General features: G+C 46.7%; 1 protein-coding gene across 1 annotated transcript in view; it reads right to left on the reverse strand.

Moving 5' to 3' along the window:
• Window positions 1-14,028, reverse strand: part of LOC8036137 (dmX-like protein 2) — a 131,716-nt gene extending 117,688 nt beyond the window's left edge. Inside the window, exons 1-8 of the mRNA XM_029983147.4 lie at window positions 13,414-14,028; window positions 12,336-12,461; window positions 11,714-11,785; window positions 10,859-10,937; window positions 9,030-9,231; window positions 6,975-7,081; window positions 4,660-4,804; window positions 2,464-2,649 (exon numbers count right to left, since the gene is read on the reverse strand). Coding sequence (XP_029839007.3) covers window positions 2,464-2,649; window positions 4,660-4,804; window positions 6,975-7,081; window positions 9,030-9,231; window positions 10,859-10,937; window positions 11,714-11,785; window positions 12,336-12,461; window positions 13,414-13,500 — 1,004 coding nt within the window. The 5' untranslated portion in view covers window positions 13,501-14,028. The remainder of the gene's footprint in view (window positions 1-2,463; window positions 2,650-4,659; window positions 4,805-6,974; window positions 7,082-9,029; window positions 9,232-10,858; window positions 10,938-11,713; window positions 11,786-12,335; window positions 12,462-13,413) is intronic.
• Window positions 14,029-20,821: the final 6,793 nt, after the last annotated feature.

Below are 20,821 nucleotides of genomic sequence, written 5' to 3' on the forward strand. Positions count from 1 at the left end.
CTTTTATTTTTTTTCCTCCGCTTTTTTGGCTTTTGAAGCAGACGACAACGACAAAGAACTTGCGTGAACTGTTCATTGTGCGATTGTTTGGCACTTACATCTCTTCCGCTTGATAATCTGCACTTGAAGTTTGATTGGCCGTTACTACTAACTACACTTTCAAAGTAGCGGCCCCTCATCGCAAAGAAGGTCCGTTGCGTGCTGCCATAGTGTCGTCCAGCCTGCGGTACGTCGCCATAATGAAAATGATGTGTGCATGTACTCTTTGTAATCTGTGCAACATTTTTAATGCAAAAGCATTAACTATCCCATGGAGGGAGCTGACGTCATCAGTTTGAAGCATGAAAACGGTATCTAGTTTCCCTAATCCCAAAGGAGCAAAGTAAAGCTGATGGATTTCGCCTTCAGTTCCATTGGCTGGCACGCGTCGACGGGGCTCCCATTGGCTGCTGCGCTCGTCAGTTTCCACAACCGCTCACCCCATAGTGCTGCGTGTCCATCACCGCACCGTTAACATGGAGCGTCCAAGGTCAGCGTGCCCAGGGGAGCACGCGCACTGATCGGCGACGAAAAGTACGCAACAGATGAAAAAGGGAGCGGACGAGCGGCTTGCATGCTTTCGCATCCACAACTCATATGAAGTGCTTAGGTGTACCTCGAGCTTTTTTACAGGGGAGCTGTTAAGGGCTAGTTTCCCCAATATTGTGTCCATAGACAAACAAATGTCGAGACAAAACTCCCGACAGCTACCGCCACCTATGAGCGACGGCACCAACCAGACAACCGGCTCACAGATGGCAACAACCTTTCCAGCCTTTCCACTCTGGTTTTCACCAAAGTGGAAAAGCTGAATTTCTCTAGGAGCCGTCCTCGAGATTGTCCTAGAAGCCGTCCATGAGGTCGTCCTAGACGTCGTCCTTGAGGTAGTTCGAGAGGTTGTCCACAGGATCATCTTAGAAGTCATCCCTGAGGTCGTCCTACACATCCTCCTCGTGGTCGTCCTCGAGGTCATAGTAGAAGTCGTCCTTCAGGTCATCCTAGATGTTGTCCTAGAGGTTGTTCTACAAGTTGTCCTTGAGGTCGTCCTAGAGGTTATCCTCAAAGATGTCCGAGACGTTGTCCCTGAGATCCTAGGCGTCGTCCTTCTCATCATCTAGGACGATCCTAGGAGGTCGTCCTAGATGTCATCCTTGAGGTCATCCTAGACGTCGTCCAAGAAGTCATCCTCCTAGACGTCGTAAAGATAACAGATTCGCTGGTCCTCCATGTTCACGTGAGGTGGAAGGGCTCTACATTTTTTGTTTCTTTTTTGATCAACGTAATTGCAGCTTTTTGGACACCCCAAAAAAATGGGGTTCATATTCTTTTCTGTTTTTAATCTGGAATGTGTGCCTTAGATAACCCACGACTTTGAATATATTTGGTACACATAGTTTGGACACCACATGACCATAGAAATGAGAGTGAACGAAACTGAAACCGGCCAATTTTCGACCGGCTGTTTTCAGGCGGAAAGAAAACAAATTTTGGGCCACAAATTGTGTTCTGGATAGTTGGGCTCTTATAGGCCATGTTCAAAAGAAAACCTCGGCTAGCATACAAAACCTTTCAGTGTCCCCTTTAAGATGACCGCATGAATTGGCTTGGTGACGTATCGCACTATGATCTATCACGGTGGCACCCGGAGGTGGTGGAAGCATTGCACCAAACTTTCAAAAGAACCAATTAACCTGAGAAAAAAGTAAAAAAAAATAACTCATTTTTCCTACTTATGGCACCCATCTGCTATCCACGCACCCCAACCTACTGGCACAACAACTCACAGATGGAGGCAGCGGCCCCGGCGTCAGATTACTACCTGGTCACGCCAACGGCAGACGACATGTAGCTGAAATCACTCGATAAACCATCAGTTTTGTTTTGTGCCCAGTTAGTATGTGTTATCGGGAACAAAAAAGAAATCACGCACTGACTTTTAAAGCACCAGAAAAGCAAGTGTCCTTCACAATAGAAAAACATTGCTTCTGGTGCAACCGGGCGGTAAGCTGGCTGATGCTAGTGCCACTGCCGCAATCGGTTGTTGTGCCAGTCAGAGGGTGCATACATAGCAGACGGGTGTCGTAGGTGAGAAACATCAATTATCATTTCTTTTAACTTTTTACCCAAATAAGTTTGTTCTTCGAAATATTGATGCAACGCTTCCACCACCTTCGGGCACCTCTGTGGTACATCCCAGCGCAGTATGTTACCAAGCACGATTTATGCGGCCAGTTTAAAGGTTCTTCCCAGATTCATAGGAATGCGGTGAAAGAGTATACAAAGGTGTTGACCAATGGTTACAAGCATCCATCGTCCAGTTTTGCAAGGTTTTCTCTAAATATTGGGTGGGTGCTTGCTCGACAGATTACGGTATAATGCATACTGCACAGGTCTGCAGAGCGAGAGCGTTGCGCCGCCACTCACTTCATGTGGCGCAGCTTCTGGAGTATGCGCTGCCTGTGGCGCTGCGTCTGCAGGCGGGGCGTCTGATTGGCCAGGGCCTCGATCTGCTGGACATTGACCAGGCCATCCTCGGGCAGCAGGGTCTGCACCCAGAGGCGGCAGATGTTGTCCCGGCACGACGTCACCAGCATGTTGGCCACCGAACCCCTAAGGAAAGAAACGGCGCGCATCAGTCACACCGAGCTTTTGATGCAGAATGTTCTCGTATGCTGACCTCTGTCAGAAAACCCTTACGTTCAGACATCAGATTCTTGCGTTAGATTCCGGCGGTACAATTTACGCGTGGGGCCCAAGCCCGAAATCGCAAAAGAATTCAACATTCTGGCATTGGCTGTTCGACGCTGTCCACCATTTTGCAGAGCAAGCGAGGCTTTTGACGGGTTCAAGAAGTTTCTCGTGCAGGAGAAAGTGCCCTCGTCTCGAAGATGAAAAAATGCCAACTGCTCCGCGCGTGTCAGATTTTTTCTTTGCGAGCATGCTTGCCAAGCCGGCACATAATTTTCATAGCTGCAACAATCTCTACTGGAGTCTGTGAAAACATGTTGGCAAAGCCACCGAAAATAACTTTGATTCGTTTGCACTTGTCGATGCGGACGTTCCCGTGGTTGCTCCTGCCATGGATGCTGCGATTGTAGACCTTGCGAGCGGCCACGGTAAACACAAAGAGGCATCGGAGGGGCACCTCGGGAAACGCCGACGACTGCGGAGACGCAAAACATCCTATGGCTGTTTCTAAACAAAGTGGAGTGCAGCGGCAATGACAGTGTTCTTGCAATGCCTGAAGCAGTTTGAGGAGAATTGATGTCCAGATGAAATTATCGGCAAACTCCACTTAATTATTTTTTACTCCGTAAAGCAGCCGCAAGATGTTCGTAACCAAGGTTTGTTCAAATAAATATACGGTCAGAGTGTTCTGCAGTGTTCCCGTCCATTTTCAAGGCTGCTGGCAGTTTTATTTTGGCTCTATCGCTTTTATTGAATTACTGCTTACAGTAGACGCGCACTAAACGAAACTCGAATAAACAAAATTATCTCTTAAACTAAACAAATCTAAAAGAGTTAATTGGTTTCCCATAAAATGAGCACTAAGTTGTGCTCGACAATCGAAACACCTTTTTGCGGGCAACGCGGATAAACGAAACCGAGCTTCATATTGACTTTGTTATTGTCGTTATCCAGAATCCAATCCAATCCAATATGCAGTCGTGCTAGTCGCGCCGTGCACTTTTGTTTGTGGACGCCATTTTGCATGTTGTGTTCGTCCGGCGTTGGTCTGTAGCGTTTTATGTGCGTGACTCTCTAGGGGCGTCTCTATCTATGTGCGTGCAATATGGAAGGAACCGCTAAAAAGCGCCCGCATAATGTGTTGTCTTAAAGCGACAAAATTAAAATTCTTGGAGGCATGAAGCACGGCCAGGAGTTGAAGACGGCCATCGTGAAAAGGCTTAGCATCCCGAAGTGCACTCTTTCGCCCCTGGTAGGATGAGAATGCGTCTAGCCGACCATGAGGGCCTCGAGAAGGCGCTTTTCCTGTGGTTTAAGCATGCCCAAGGCTCCAACCTTCCAGTGACTGGGCCTATTTTGGAGGAGAAGGTCGAAAATAGATTTTTTGGTGATTTTTTGGCCTGAAGACCCATGTCCCCCTTAAATGAAACTGCTCATAAATGAAACAAATTTCACTGTTCTCGTCGAGTTTCGCTTAAAGGGAGTGTACTGTATATAGAATTTTACGACGTCCCGGTGACTTCGTTATAGCGAGGGATTACGGTGTATTAAAATTAACAGAGCTAAGAAGTGGACAAGTGGACGTTTCGAAACAACCTTTACGAGTTTAGCTAAATTTTCTTTTAAGCTTGGTGCAGGGTAGTTAAAAGCTTGGAGGAACTACTTGATAAGTATTCAATTCAAAAACATTCGGCCAAAACCACTAATCTCTTTGAATTCGATTCAAACTCAAAATTCACTATTTGCATGTGGTTAGGTAGTTACCCCAGATTCACAAAGTTGAGAATGCTCAACTCGGGCAATTTTTTTTTTTCCACCGCCAATGGAGCAGAAGTATTAAAAATTTCGTCACTGCCACTGGATGACTCACACTTCCGAAATGGGTCCACTGCCCTCATTCTATACAGCATGTACAAAAAGAAGCATGTTCACCTGGGCATGAACTTGCTTGTCCGCCGCCATGACAGCCCTGTGACGGCTCTCGGATGCGCCGCATAGACGAAGCCAAAGTTCCACGGCTGGTCTCCGCGTCCGCCACACGTTCTCGCGGCGGCGGCTTGACCGGCCGATTCCGGGGCTGGTGTCAAAGGGAACAGGCTCAATCAGAAACTTTACATTCATAAGATTCAAGTTCACAGTCACAGATAAAATAGGACCTACTCTGTTTCACTTTACATGTGAGCATGGCAGAAGCCACAAGAGCGAGATCTGGGCTTTTAAAGTTCCTCTTATGCACACATACTCATGCAATGCAAGCACTGTTCAGTGCAACGTGCTCATGCTTGTAGCTTCGACTTCATTTGCTCTTGAGGCGACACAAGCTATAGCACAAAGTCAAAGACAAAAAAGAACCCACGATGAACCAATGCATTTAGCTCGGCTATTGGTACTACCCCCTGGTAAACAGATCCCTCATATGATTCCTCGACACCTGTATGCACACAGTTATTGTACCACCAGTTGGTTACACTAAAGTGGGTGGCATGGTGCATTCAACATGTCCTACTTCCATCTGTGCACGACTGCTCACCAGTACATAAATGACTCCACAGGAGTTTAAATGAATGCTTCCGTTTTAGGGGACGTCGTTCTGTTTGGCAGATGTACCAGAGCACCGTATAAACCGGAATATAGGTCGCATTTATTTTTAAAAATGAACCTGAAAAGGTTGACCCTCATCTTATATAAACGGTCATTAGTGGAAAAAGAAAAATAACCTCGCAACACTGGGTGGCTGAAGCAGCCATCTTGTTTTTCTTTGCAATTGCCTAGCACTCTGCCACTCGTCCACTTGTCACGATGGTCGCGATTCACTTTCCCTTGTGCTCCTTGGTTTGTTACATCTACCGTTGCCACTTTCGGAGTGATAATGAGCGGAAGTAGAAGACGGTTCTTGGTAGCCTTCAAGAAGAAGGCAATTGCCTCTGCAGAGATTCACGGGAACCTTGCAGCGCAGCGAGGGTTCGGTGTATCGGAGAAAAGCATACGCTGCTGGCGAGGCCAGAGACAAAAACTGGCGGCGGGCAGCAAGGCGACGAAAACTGCATTTCGTGGAAGGACTGCGGTGTACCCTGAATTTGAAACAAAGGTGGCAAATTTTATTCGGGATCTGCGTGCCAGATCGCTACCTGTGACGTCGGAGTGCATCCGTACGAAAGCAGTCAAGGTCGCTCGTGCCTCCAAGCTCTCGAGGGCACAATTAATTCAAAGGGAAAGGGACGGCATTGTCCCTTCGAATTGTGTAAGTGAACTTGTCGTCGGACGAAGGTTCTGAAGAATCTGAGTAGTAATGCTAGAGCACTTCCTCTTTTATTGCGTGCGAAGCAATTAAATAAATGTGCCGTGTTTTCTCACCCTTTCGTATACTCGGCCAATTTTGTTACCAAGGTGAGGTTGCATTTTCTTGCTATAAAAATTTTTTCCCGTTTTTTCCAGCTTGTAAATTAAAGGGTCGACCTATATTTTGGTATGACCTATATTCCAGTTTATACGGTAGATAGGAGGCTTACGTTTTTCCGAAGTAATTCCGGGTAGTCTTACTAAGACGAAAAGTAAAAGAAAAACACTCAATTTTTTTAAGTATTGCTTTCTGCATCAAGGATTGATAAGAACATCAAACTCGGGTGGAAAAAAACAAAAGAACTTCACTTTCTGGGCAAAGAAATGCCCCAAAAGAGAAGTTTTGGTCTTACCTTCACTTCCCCATCCCCTTAATTTGCCAGTGCTATTTAAAGATTCTTTGCCTTAAAGATACTACATGGAAAGGTATTCTTACCTTAATTAACAGCATGGTAAGCTCATGTTTTTTATGTTGCGCTCAAACAAAAACGTCCCTGGTTGCACGGACGTTAAAGATAACAAATGGTGTAACAAAGTTTCGACGTCGCCCCGCATTAGATTTCTTCCAAAGCCTTGACGTAAGAATAGTACTTCAACCTGTTCCACCATTGCCAGCAGATGAGGCGTGCGAGCAGTCAAGCTTTCAGGCATTGAGCAAATCAAATGTCAGCAAGTAAAAAGCATGTGAATCTGCCAAAGTGGGGATTATCAAGCTGACTTCGACGTGCTTCTGTAGTCGCTGACGGGGTGAATGAAAACGGTCAAAAAGTAAAAGTTTTACTAAAACCATGGATGGATGGATGGATGCTGATGGATGTACCCTTTGTAACGGGCAGTAGCTGGCACCACCTTGCCTCAATTTTGACTTCACTCAAAGTTGCCAACGGCCGGCGACCGTAGCAACTCACCTTTGTGACTGTCATGCCAGATCTTGACGAGACGATCAGACTTGCCCGCAGACGCAAAAAGCGTGCCATCCGGCGAGAACCGCAGAAAACTAACTGGCCGAGATGTCCTGGAAAAAGATGAAGGGGTTTAGTGTGCGAGATTCTCGAGCAGGAAGATGTTACAGACAGCCGTGTTTGGTGTATTTGGTCTCAATCCGACTCTTAGTGACTCGCTTGCTCAAGGAAAACAAAAAAAAACAGCAAATTCCTAGACGACAAACTGCCTAGCCATACAGGGCAGGTGCGGCCAGACTAACATAATTGAAGAGCTGCAAACAAAAAATTGAAGTGGCTTAGCTCGGCTATGCCAGGATATACGTAGCGTGAGCTTATGCGCACAAAATGAGAGGCGTTGTCAAGTGGCTCCGGAGCAGCGTCAGACTTGGCTACTGCGCAACGGAGGCGCACAGCTGGGCACGCAGCGGCGCCACTGCGTCTGCCGCAGCTATGAGGTCACTCCTCTGGAATGTGCAGACCGGCGAGGCGCGCGTGGTGGCGGCGGAGCACGCGGCGGCGGCGTCTCTGGCGCGCCAGCTGTGCGCCGTGTGACATCCCTGCTCCTCGCACTTGCGCAGCACGGAGCATGGCTCATTATGCGAGCCACGCAAAACTGCTCAACCTCGGCCAGTGTAGCTCACGCTACAAAAGTTATCCGGAAAGCTGCATGTAGTATGTCTGTGGCATTGGGAAGGAGGACGGTTTAGGTCGAATTTTGAAAACATTTCCTCGCTGTAGTGCTGGATTTAATAAGGCCGCACTACAGAAGCTAAACGTGAGAAAGCCGATATATAGGTTGCCTGAAATGCCAACGCTCTATCTAAAATGGGCTGTAAAAATTGGTGCCTGCATGCAGTAATCTAAACTTTTCGTGAAAGTATATAGTGCTGGATTTAATAAGGCCGCACTACAGAAGCTAAACGTGAGGAAGCTGATATATAGGCTGCCTGAAATGCCGACGCTCTATCTAAAATTGGCCATAAAAATTGGTGCCTGCATGCAGTAATTTAAACTTTTCGTGAAAGGTGTAATTCACAAGTGGATGTGAACTTGTAAAATTACAAGGTGTAGCCTCCTTTCTGCAAAAAATAGGGTAAAACAACTTGCCAAGGTCAGCTGCAAACGACGCCGCGGACGACCGGGTCGACTAGTGGGGCTTTGATAGATGGCGCTACCTCTTTGTTTCGGCTTGCTTTTAAAAGAAATATTGAGACTGCCTGCGACGACCGTCGTCTACTAAAATTAACATAGTCTTTTTGTAATGTACCTTTGATTTAAAAATAAATGCCGACAACAATAGCAAGACTTGAAGTAGCAAAAATAAAAAAAAAGCGACGACATGCGCAGGCAACGGATTTCGCTTGCGCGTCGTCTGCTTTCTTTTGCTGGTCGGCTACACCTTCAGACGCTGCTCTTGACGCCATCTATCAGCATGCGCGCCAAACGCACCCCGCCACTAGACTCGGTCGTCTGCACTGCCGTGCGTCATTGACTCTTGCAAGTTCTTTGGCCCTATTTTGTACAGAAAGGGAGCTACACCTCGTAATTTTACAACGAAAAACCAACCTGTGAAATACACCTTTGACGAAAAGTTTTGATTGCTACATGCAGGTGCCAACCTCTATGGCCCATTTTAGGTTAAGCCTCGGCATTTCAGACACCCTACAACGAATGCAACGGATGAAGGAGAACTTTGTGCACCGGAAGCTAGGAGGCCTCGCTTATGTCAGCCACCGACGGAGGTTGATGGCCATGAATCCAAACTCAAATCTTAAAAGAAATCTTTTTTGAACCGTTGGTTCAGGCGACATACCGGGCTGAAGCATTTGCACCCACCTTCATCGCTAAGAACACCTTCCAGTGAAGCTTGAGCATTCTACAGCATTCAGTGCATCAATACACCGCGAAACCCCCCCGATCGTTTACTCGAGCAGAGTCAGTAGATTGATTGTAGAGCTCGAGAGCGGTAATGTCGGAAACGAAAATACTATTTTACCCCCGAAAAACGAAATCACATGCCTGCACTTCCAAATACAGTCCCACGAGGCAGTCTCCTCTGGGAGCGGGGGCGGAGCTTCCTCGTTGCCCAATTGGAAAGAGACGGCGGGGCCGGCGGCCATCCGGACACCGCCCCCTCCGTCTTCACGGAGAACTTCACTCTCTCCCTGAATGGTGCAGCGCCAGAGCTGGATCCAGTCGCCGCCGGTCAGAAGTCGCGTGCCTGGACCGCAGAGATGGTATGCACAATTCAAACGCTTATTAAATCGCAGCCCGGCCTGCAGTCTGCACGGCCCAGCACATGTATGTTTGTCGCTCAAGAAGGCAAGCCAAGCATGCACCATGCGTGTGAACATTGAAGGTGGCAGAGGCCAGAAGCTCCTTTCTGGGATAGCCTACTGGAGAGGAGCTACAACTATTGTGCCAACAATACTTGTATTTACATCAAGAACCATAATAAAAATTGTCCAGTTCCTCGCAGAACGTTACCGATTTCCCCCTTAGCGCAATGAATTACGATATACGTAGGTGCATCTTAGATTAGCTTCATCTAACACTAAAAGTATTGTTTCCTCTTCCAACAACCCAATCTCGCAAGAATTACTTTGCACAACGTACTAATAACATGCAAAACTTTTTTCTTCTTTTTATGTGACGAGCATGGTGGCTAGGTTGAGAACTTGACCAATAAGAACAACACTATTTTAAAAAATGTAGAGCCCTTCCACTTCACATGAAGATGGAAAACCAGCGAAGCTGTTATCTTTACGACATCTAGGACGATGCCTAGAGGATGACGTCTAGGACAACCTTAAGGACGACTTCTTGGACGACCTCAAGAACGATGCCTAGAAGACGACGTCTGGGACGACCTCAAGGACTTCTAGGACGACCTCGAAAACAACTTCTAGGGCAACCTCAAGGACGACCTCAAGGACGACCTTGAGGACGATGTCTAGGAAGACCTCAAGGATGACTTCTAGGACAACCTCGAGGGCAATCTCGAGAACGACTTCAAAAATGACCTTAAGGACGACGTGTAGGACAACCTCAAGGACGACGTCTAGGATGACTTCTAGGACGACGCCTAGAGAAATTCAGCCCTTCCACTCTGGTAAGACCCAGAGGGGAAATGCTGGAAAGGTTGCCGCCGTCTATGAGCAACGGCAGCAACCAGACAACCGGCAAGTTGGTTGCCTTGTTGCCGCCGTTGCTCATAGATGGCGGTAGCTGTCTGGAGTTTTGTGCCGACATTTGTTTGCCCACGGTCACGATACTGGGGAAACTAGCCCTTAAGAGCTCCGCTGTTAAAAGCGAAAGTATGCAAGAGAGCTGAAGTTAAAAAAAAAGAAAAACCTAAACCTCGACATACGAAGAAAGAAATAAACCGACAAGACACAAAATGTTATCTTGTCCGTTATGTTATTCCCCTGTGTGTCGGGGTTTGGATTGGGTAGAATCATTTGTTTCTGTTTCTGATTTAGCGCTTGGATGACGTAGCCGAACGCCGCGTCAGCATTCAGCCGGGCTCGCATATCATTGGTAGCGCCCCAATTTAACACGAATCTAGCCGGATGCCCGTGCTCAATCGAGGAGGGTGATGCAGAAGAAACCAGTTCACAGGCCCTTTGTTGGGTAAGCACCAAGCTTTGTGGCGTAGAAAACAAGCGCGACAAAGCAACCCCTATTGCTCAATATCCTCGCCAATATACAAACAGGTGCCCTCAGAATCAAGACGAAGAAAAGCTTAAGAAGTGGTTAAAAACACCTTCACTCGTACAATGAGGTCGGACACCGCCATCCGAGGATCCTGAATGCATCACTTCAAGACTTATTAAAAAAAAGAATACCTTCAAGGTTCCAGGAGAGCACGCTGACAGTGTAGTCCAGCTCAATCGTCGCTGTTTGGATCCATTTGTAGTCCAGTTTCTGTGAAATGAATAAGAGGCTTATACACTTTGCACAGTGTGAAGCTTTTAAGAGTGTCTTCACACACAGTGCCTTAGTTAGGATAACTGCAAACCTGACAGAGTGCACAAGTGGTTAGCGAGTTCCCAAACACGACATCAAGAAAACAATGTATGCTGTGGAATTCGTAGCGTGAAGAAAGAAAAAAACATTCTATCAGATGAACCACTTCTCAGGTGCTGGTCAATTGACATGGCAGACGGTCCTGTCATGCTATGCAGCACCAAGAAATTAGCATAGTGAAAATAATGAGTTTCGGTAACAGATGAAGTGCTACTTTGATCAATACTTTTTATAACTTTTATCAGTCATATTTTCTGAACTATAGACTGCACCCGGTGCATGATCTACATAAGCAAATTTTGAGTGAAAGAAAAAGCTTTTTTATAGATAGTTTGCATACCCAGTGCTTAGTCTGTACATAAAAGAATCTCGTGCACAGAACACCTTGACAAATTCCTGCTCTGTAACCTCAGAAAGGAACTTCATCATACATAAACAATCATCAGCATACTCTGCATACATAAATATTCATTAACATACCCCACCATTCACAAAATCTGCCATATTTCATCGTAATGAACGACATAAAAAAACAAATTTTTGTATAGTCCGCACCACGTAAAATGCCAACTTCTAGACATGTATACGGTAGTCGTGGACTGTACTCTTAGAAAATATGGTTATCCACACATCCTGCAGGTGCTCAGATTGCTGCTATACATCAAGTTACATACGTGAGCTGAAGTCTGCTGCAAGAGGGGAGAAGGTTCAAAGATGGCGACATCTTTGCCGTAAGCAGCCGAAATCTGCAAAGAGAATGGATATAAAAATTCAAAGCTCGTCATCCTACAAGTAAATACCTAAGACTAATAATCACTACGGAAGAATTTTAGTGCCAAGCTGGAATCATTACATGCAGAGAATTGACAACAAAATAATTTCCCACTCTCAAATTTCCTTCTAAAAGAAGGTTGAAAGGCATTTCTGTCGACAGATCTGAATTAAAAGGAGTTTTGAAGTTGGTGACGTCCACGAAGTAGCAAATTTCTTAGCGGATGTATTGCATTTTGTTATAGTGAGCTAATGGTTACCGTATTTACGAGACATACTTTGCCTCTTTCCTTTGTAAGTTCACAAGGAAGCTAGACAATTTCACGAGTTCAGTACAGCACTGCCAGAGGTCCAAGTGTGTAAGTGTAACTCCTTGAAATCCCTTGTTTGCTGGAGCACTTGCATATGGGGAGCACTTCCTAGGGCCACACCCTCAAACTTCTCATAATGAACACAGAGCTCTTCAGATAAAATATAACAGTGTACAAAAGTAAGAGCAAACAGAAATAGAAGCATAAAACCTACCTTTCCAATGTCAGTGGAGCAATCGATGCAGCAGACTTGGACATTGCCATGGCACACACCTGGGATGATCTGTACCCTCTCAAAGTTGCTTGCCAATATCACTATATTGCATCCAGCAGCATACACCTGGTAGAAAAAATGAGCACAAAATTAAATTCAGTTATTAATATCTACTTTTCTTTTTTTGTCGAGGCATGATATCAGAATTTCCAGTAGTCTAGCAAGGTTTGCCCCAGTCACAAAATTTAATAGCTTGCACTGATGTCCAAGCTATGCAAAGTAGGTCACCAGCATGGTGGGCACTGACGTGATTTGGTCCGCCATGCTGGTGGCTGATTGCTTTATGCCATTGCCATGATATACTTCGAAGCAATGAAAAAAAAGTAGAAATAACCACTGCAGAATGATGCCGCGTGCAAGTCCCGTATGCATTTATATTTATACCATTTAACGAAACTCAGCTTGCTCGTGTGTTAATAATATCTATACCGGAAGTGTAAAATGCGATTGCTCGTCCGAAGCGCAAATCAAACCCAAATCTCCCTTCAACATTACCACCGCTTTATCTCCCAACGTCGGCACAGAAGCTAGCGGCAAAATTGAAGGCTTTACGACCGAAAAAGCTCCTAAAACTTGGAAGGGCACCAACGATGCCCCGCCCCCTTTTTAAAGAGCTGCGCTGAGTACCACCTCTCACCTACGAGTTCAAGATTGTCAATAGAAAATAAACAAACAAACATAAGTGATCATATCTTTTCCCGACCGCTTCGATAAGATATGTCCCTCATAAATCGGCTTGCAGTAACCCCGGAAACTGCTGAGGGCACGATTTTGGAGCTGAGACGAGTAAAAGATCGAACGCGATTGATCGAGACGTGGTGATCGCGCCGGTTCTAAAGCCACCGAACCGATCGCGCTCACATTTTTGTGCAATTAAAAAATATACGGCTCCAAAAACCGCTGCATTTATGCGATAGCTAAGGTAAGCTTGCACTCACGTACCGAAGCGAGAATGTAGCACATAGCTGTCACCACCAACCAAAACGTTTGCGAACTCAACGATTTGGCGGTCACTCACCGTGAACGGTACGCCTTCTACGCTTCCGACGGAGTAGCAGTGATCCCCGGCGTTCACAGCGCCCGTCAGAACTTGATGCAGATTCATCGTAGCGTTCTCTCAAAGTCCTGTGGCAGACTCCACGCGCGTTCACGGTAAAAATCCAGTCCCACGCCCCCAGCGAAGTCCTCGTCAGAGTCCGCCGCAAGTGGTCGGACGGTTGAGACGAACTCCCGCTGCACAAATCGGGGGCTTGGTGGATTAGTCTTCAAGATGTGAGCACGTCTCGATCAGGGCACCGGCCGTACCGGTAACCTGTGGCCCGTGACATCGTGGAAAGCTTGACCATCGCGGCGGTAGAGGTTCTGTGGCCCCGCCGTCAGATAGGATATGTAGGCTTAGATTCTGCGTCAGACGTGTTGGAAATCACGCTGGGTAGGCTCCCGGCTTCGTTCGCGGCGTTGGAACGGGTCCGAGGGGGGCATGGGGGTTGCGACTATCCATCGAGGAGTTTAATTGGACCTGAGGATCGATGCGAAAGCGCTGGGGGAACAAACATGCCCGCCGAATCAGGCGGCGGGGGATATCACGGCGAAGACCGCAGTAACACGCGTAAAATGGCACACAGGCGCTAGCAGACGAGTTGTTTCGCTGGATCGTCCAGAGATGGCAGCACGCTGACAGATGGTGTTAGTTGTTGAACGTATACGCTAGATGGCGCACAGGGCCGCCCAATGTTCTTTATATGCGTGGATACCCCATTCATTTTGGCACGGCTCTGCATTTTGGCAGAGCCTACATTTACGGCTCTGCATTTTGGTATTAGGTATTTGGTATTTATTAGCGCTCGTGAGCGCAGGCAGCGCAGGCAGCGCAGGCGCCACAGAAAGGCGTGTAGCCCGTGCAATAATGCGTGATGCCTGTGAGGCCCGTCTAGAGGGGGTGATTATGTTAGTGATTAATGAACAGTGAAGCAGTGATGCACTGTGAGGCCCGTGAGGGATGGGGCAGGGTTATGCCACTGTGGGTTATGCGTGTGATTGCAGGTGTACTCCAGCCTCGCGACAAAGTTCTATAGTAGGTTACAAGTCAAGAAGGTAGCGGCAAATGCCCCTCAAAGGGAATCACATATCCCTCCGCCACCTCCACATCCAATAGCGTCCCATCGTTTCCGTGACGTCGCGGCCAACGCGCGAGGAGGGTCTTGCCTTTCTGTACATATTTGCTTTATCTTTCAACTTTAACTTAGCATTGTGGAAGCCACGAGAGGGAGATTAGAGTTTTCCCCCTCCAATGGAAACAAATACGACTTTCAAGGATTAGGTTCCCCCTCCGATGGATACAAAGGCTGCTTTCAGGGGCTCGGTTCCCCCTCTGATGAATACAAAGGTCGCTTTCTTAAAAGTGGGATCGGAGACAAGTTGGCATCACTCTGTAGCCAATATCTATTCATTGAAGCGGAACAAAGAGCGTTTCCAGTGAACTCTTCTTTCTACTGCGGAGGGATTTGAAACCGGCGCATCACGTTTGTGGGAGGAGCTTCTCCTACCTTCTTAACTTGTAATCGACTATTGGGGTGGAGGACAGACCGTGACGCCCCAAGCGGTTAACTGAACAACTACACGAATGGGGACAACAAATACAATGACGCAGCGCTCGGCCGACATAACCGAACGCGGCGTCAGCGTTCGGCTGGAGTTCGTGTTCTCCGGCGAGGGGGAGGAGGGCTCTTTTCTTTTCGCTACGGCCTGCATGAAAAATGCAGCATGCACGATCCCAGCTCAGCACAAAAGCCGAAATGGGTCAAGCTCGCATCTCTGAAAATAGATCCGGCACTTAACGTCGCTTCGTCGATTGTTAGTATTTTTTACATTAGATTGTGCCCCGCGCTCTATTGTAGAAGATGACATGGCCATGCCCATAAGGCCTGTCGGCATCTGCACAGGCCTTGTGTTGAGTAAACTCCGAGCGTGGGGAAAACAAACAGTGAAAACAAACGGGTCAGAGCGCCCTGGGCCGACCCTCGCTGAAGGGCCGAGCGTGGATTAGGGCCGAGCCAGCCGGAACTGCCCAGTGCGGGGGCTAGGCCGACCACTGCGAAAGGGCCGGGAGGGGTGTCGAGGCCGAAAGAGGGGGGAAGGCCGGGCACGGCGGCAAGGCTAAGGGAAGCGTAAGGGCCGATAACGGGGGTGGGGATTAGAGCGATCAGTGCACGCGTGGCTCCTTCGTCGACGTGGGAATTCGTTGGAAAGAAAACCGATAGATGGCGCGCCCTGTTTTCGCTCCTTTCTGTTTGGAGACCTGTTTGGTTTGACGAGTCTGGCGTGAAGCACGGTGGAGGAAAAATGTGTTTCTTCCACCGCGGCCTAAAAACCTTTCTTTTTTTAACACATTTTGAGCGAGCGAGCGAGCGATTGTCACAGCAGAGTGAAGTCTGGAAAAGCGAAACAACGTAATCCCGCTGCATGAGCTCTCGTGCATCCAGATCTTCTTGCAGTGCTATGAACTCGTGCTCTAGCTTTCGCTATAATACACGGGGCTCCTAAATTGTCTCAACATTTTTGTCTTTTATGTGCTTGCCCAAAAGGGCACGGGCACAAGCCCTGTTTGCATAGAAGCCTCTTGGCTCCCCTCTAGGCTGACGGGCACAGTGTCTTCACGCGGCAAGGTCAGGAGCTTCATTTCGTCGCGTACTACTACTTCCGACTTTATGAGCCCTCACAGTGAAAGGCAAGAGGAAGAACCTCAGTTTTTTCTGCACCCCAGCCAACAGAAGAAAAGTAAACTTACCATGATCCCAAGGATAAATTCGGAGTATACTTGATGTGTGGTGTCTGAGGTGGCCAAAAAAAATGAAAAATATTCCTACGAGGGAAACTAAGCCTATCGCACATATTACACATTCTGTGCACTCCGAATCATCTGTGCGACCGATCTAGGTAATTTGCAAAGAAAAAGTCTACTAAGCAAACGTTTGGATACAATACAAATGAGGAGAACTACGGAATAGGATTTGCTCCTTTTTGATCCAAAGGCCCGACAGAATTCTAAATTGAAACCCGGATCACACCGCTTACACCTCACACAAAAGACAGTCTGACAGACACGATCGAGTCACCGCGAGAACCGTGTTTCGAATGCCGCGTGCCATGTTTCTTCTTGAACTCATTGCCCTGCAGCATTCGAAGAACGGACCCCGCGGTGACTCGCGTTCGAACCTGTCTGCAGACCGTCCTTCGTAGGATTTATGAGCAGTGTGACCCCAGCTTAACGTTCAGGTATATATTTTATCATGAAAATCCTGAAAGATTACGTAGTCGGGGGTGGTATGTCATAAAGCAAAAGCGACGGGATTGCCATGGTGGGGAAGAACAATCAGAGATGCTTAAAAGAGATGTAAAAAAAATTGCAAGGCGAGTAAAAAAAAAAGAATTAAGATTAATTAACCGCGTTTCTATGAGAAAGCAATTGACGTTGCACTGAGTTTCTATTTTTGCACGAGCTCACTAGGTAGCCGGACAAAAGCTCACCGACAAAAGCTTACCTATTTTTTTGGCTAAAGACAGGCTGGGATAAAGTGCGGGCACGATGGACATTGCACCATTTTTAGGAGGACTGGTACCCCTTACCATACAAAGGTGTCGACAGATAAGCCATAACAGGCGAAGCGACGATTTGGGACCAAAATTTAGGTCACCGATATTGAGTGGAGCTGATAACATAAAACTTTTGGGGTACCCTTGCGCCACGCCGAAGGAACTTCGCGGATCGAAGTTTTGAACCCGCTTTTTCAATATTTTTAATGTCACGCTAAACGCGCACATAAAGGTTATCCAGAATCTACTCATCGACATTGCAAGAACGCAGTGGCATATAATGGTCAGTGGTAAGCGTGTTTCACATGCAGCGATTTCGGCCCTAGAGCGGCGCGATTTCTGCCATCGCTGCGCTCGTGCCGCTCAACCGCTAGTGCTGGCCTGAGCGCCGCGACGGCAGAAATCGCGCCGCTCTAGGGCCGAAACCGCTGCATGTGAAACACGCTTTAGTCTGGAAATACCTTTAGCTTATTACTGGAAGCATGCTTAAATAGGCTGGTTTAGGCGTGTTAGCTTTGCCTCCAGAAGTTGAAGTTGCTCGAGCGCTTGTAAACTTTGTTTAATTTTGTCAAGGCGCGATTCAGGTGTATTTCTGCAAAGTAAAAAAGAAAATAGCGTGGTACAGAAATTATATATGTTTTGCTGCTTCTTTGTGCATATTAAGGCGTCTGAACCAAAATGGGTTCATCGGGACCGCCAACTAGGGCCGCCGTTATGTCCACGCGTCTATGCCTCGCCATTCCGTCGTGGCCAAATGCATGGAACTTTCGCTCTAGATTATTATGTTAGACAAGCTTTGTACACCAACTACGGGTTTATGGACAACATTTCGTGTCAGATGAGGAACCTCTTTGCGATTGACTAGGGAAAAATATATTCTGAAATGTGATTATAAAAAGACGGCTCTCTGACTACGGCACTACCGCTGCCACAATAAGACGCAGAATGCCTCCAACATGGCGTCAAGGCACTGATAGCAGACGACAATGTTGGTTTCGATTTCGAGTCTAACCAGAAGTGAGTTAGGTGCAAAATCGTATACTTAAAGGGGCAAAAGAAATGAGCACAAAGAAGTAGGCGTGCACACTCGGAGCGCTACAAACAACTGAATTTTATTTTGAAAAAAAAAAAAGAAAACGAACATATATACACACTTTATTATACCTCACCCCAAATGAACCTGAATTCCTTATTTGATGAAACGAGTGACGACGCACTCATGCAACCGTCATACTCATTTACACTTTCTGCCGCTTTTTTGGATTCCTACTTCCCCGGAGTTTGTGTTTTATCCAGCAAAGGATCACACAAACACTTATTACAGTGGGCTTCGAAGTTCCATGAAGGAGACCGCTTTACAGAACGTTGATGACCTATGTACGATCGGGTGGTGCACGGAAGCACCCGATGACAAAAGCTCCGTGTGAAATGACCACGACTGACACACCGTCCTTTTGCCCCGCCTTAAAATGGCCAGTTTCATCAGGAGCGAATGACGCGAATTCTCAGATAAGGTGGCCGGGTCCTCACCGTGACGGCGGAGCACTTTGCTTCTAATTAAGCGACAATAAGTGGGCACGCGAGCGTGTGTAACGTAATCATGCCGTCATTGGAACAATGCTGGTTGAAGCTTGCACAGGGATTCTGCACGTGGGGCTATCATGCTACATACGTACGATCGCCCATATGTCGTTGATATTTTAGACTACCGATGTAGCGCATCCCACATGTTTGTGTGAATGTTTTTTTTTTTTTGTGCGCATGTTTTTTTGTCTTTGTTTATTTTTAAGCGTAATCTAGTTAGCTTCAATGGTGCTCTGAGGGAACGCCAACAAGGCCGACAATTTTCTTGAAATTTATATCGACCCTTTTTTTTTTTTTCGTTGGTAACCATTTTATTTTTATTGTCTCTTTTTAATTTTGACTGTAGGCTTCAAGTTGAGTTTCGAGCTTCGTGTCTCTCAGTCGCTTTTTGTCCTTTTGCTCTAGAGTCTTCTTTTTTTTTTTTTATATAAGACAACTTTACCACATTCGTTTTGGGACAACCGGATCAGAGGCGCTACGCGCCCGCCGGATCAGTCATCACCTGCCCCGCTCTCTGCGCGTGGTTACGGGAAGGAGCGTGATCACGTGATTAAAGTTAGACATGCGACTGGTTCACCGAGCACCTTAGCTTCCTCTACACTCTCAGCTCAGGGGTGACGGAGTCCAGCCAGCGAAACACACACAGAAAATGAGGTCGCGTTGGCCAAGGCCACACGATAAGGTAGGGGTCGACTGGAGGACGGTGGGGACTGTTCGACTGTTTCGGGGAACTTTCGCCATCGTGAACAGTGTTGCGCAACCGGGAACTACAAACGGGCAGAAACAGCTCTTTTCTCCAAGAAAAAAGAATTGCAAGATGAACATGCGGATATCAGGACATCGTGGTGCCAGTTTTTAAAGTTGTTTTAGTGCATTTTATTGCTTAGCGGACTGTTTTTATTGTGCGAAGCGGCTCGGCATATTCACCATCCACGCTACCTCTACTGGAAACGGCAAAAACGGGGGTTCTAGAGCTTTAATCACCAGCAGCACATTCCGTCTTAATGCCAAGTGCGATCTTGAACACGCGGATTGTCAAAACTTGTACCACTAAATAAGCTACGCTTCAGAGTAACGGCATTTGGCGGTATTGTGGCTTAAAATCATGGTTGGCAGTTATGTGAAGCTTTATCTGAAATCACAGAAAACGCTTTTTCGTCCTCCACAAATGTTTAAACAGTTCGCGACAAAGCAAAGCTATATTACATGAGCTTCCTTACACCGAATTTAATGTTGAGGAAGTCGCACTTTTGAATAATGACGATCGGCAGCTATGTCTGCTCTGCACAAGCACCAAAAAGACGGCGCCCACAACAATGTCAGCGAACGGAGTGCCGATACTCTAGACGCAGCTCATTTAGTGGCTCTAGTGAAAACCATGGATATACTCTCGGCAGCCCCTACACACCTGTGACCTTCCTGTGTGCATACATGTCACTACTAGCCTCGACGGACCGAAGACGCGATGGACCGCCCTTCCTTCCATGTGAGTGACAAAGAGAGGACCTCTTGACCATCGGGGACATGTGTTCTTGCTACACAATGTACGCTTTGTCATGATCCGATGAGTTTGGACTGCGTAGAACTCTGTGACAGGAATCTCCGACGAGTCCAGCCTGTAACCCACAGAGATCGGCCCGACTGGCCTTGTACAGCGCTAATTGTAAGTGTCTTTTTTTTTTTTTTTTTATTCAAATAGACTGTTAGGGACAAACTGATTGGTTATTTTATATGTTCGAAGTCATTTTTATTTTATTTTTCCTGTTAAAATATGGGTGTCTTCTTGTCGCAAGATGTATGTCTAAAGCTGAATACCACAGAAGCGTTGGTTAACCCTTATTTGCCCAGATTCGGTTTGTTGGCTGGAAGTGGAGTTTAATTTATATCAACGCTCTATTTGAGTGTATTTGCCTGTAATTTTCTTTACTCGTCAAGCTTTTTTTACGTGCGTGATTTATTTGAAATGCTTGATTGATTCAAGCGTTATGTTCTGTTCAGGTGTAATGTTCCTCTCGTACAACAGGCTATTTATTGAACTGTTAATTTTGTAGCACATTTGACACTGGTGAGCTGAAAAAGGCCAGCGATTTGGTTTATAACTTGTAAATAATATGAAGGAAACACGAGTACATCTGTAACTACATATTTCTGTGCCGCAAATTCCGTAAATGTAAAGAAGTTTTTTTTTTTTTTTTTTCCAAATCAACGTAGAGATATAAGTGTTAACTTAAATGGTGAGATTGTAATTA

This window comes from Ixodes scapularis, unplaced genomic scaffold (genome assembly GCF_016920785.2).
Source record: "Ixodes scapularis isolate PalLabHiFi unplaced genomic scaffold, ASM1692078v2 PGA_scaffold11__112_contigs__length_91849675, whole genome shotgun sequence".
In the NCBI taxonomy this organism is placed as follows: domain Eukaryota; kingdom Metazoa; phylum Arthropoda; class Arachnida; order Ixodida; family Ixodidae; genus Ixodes; species Ixodes scapularis.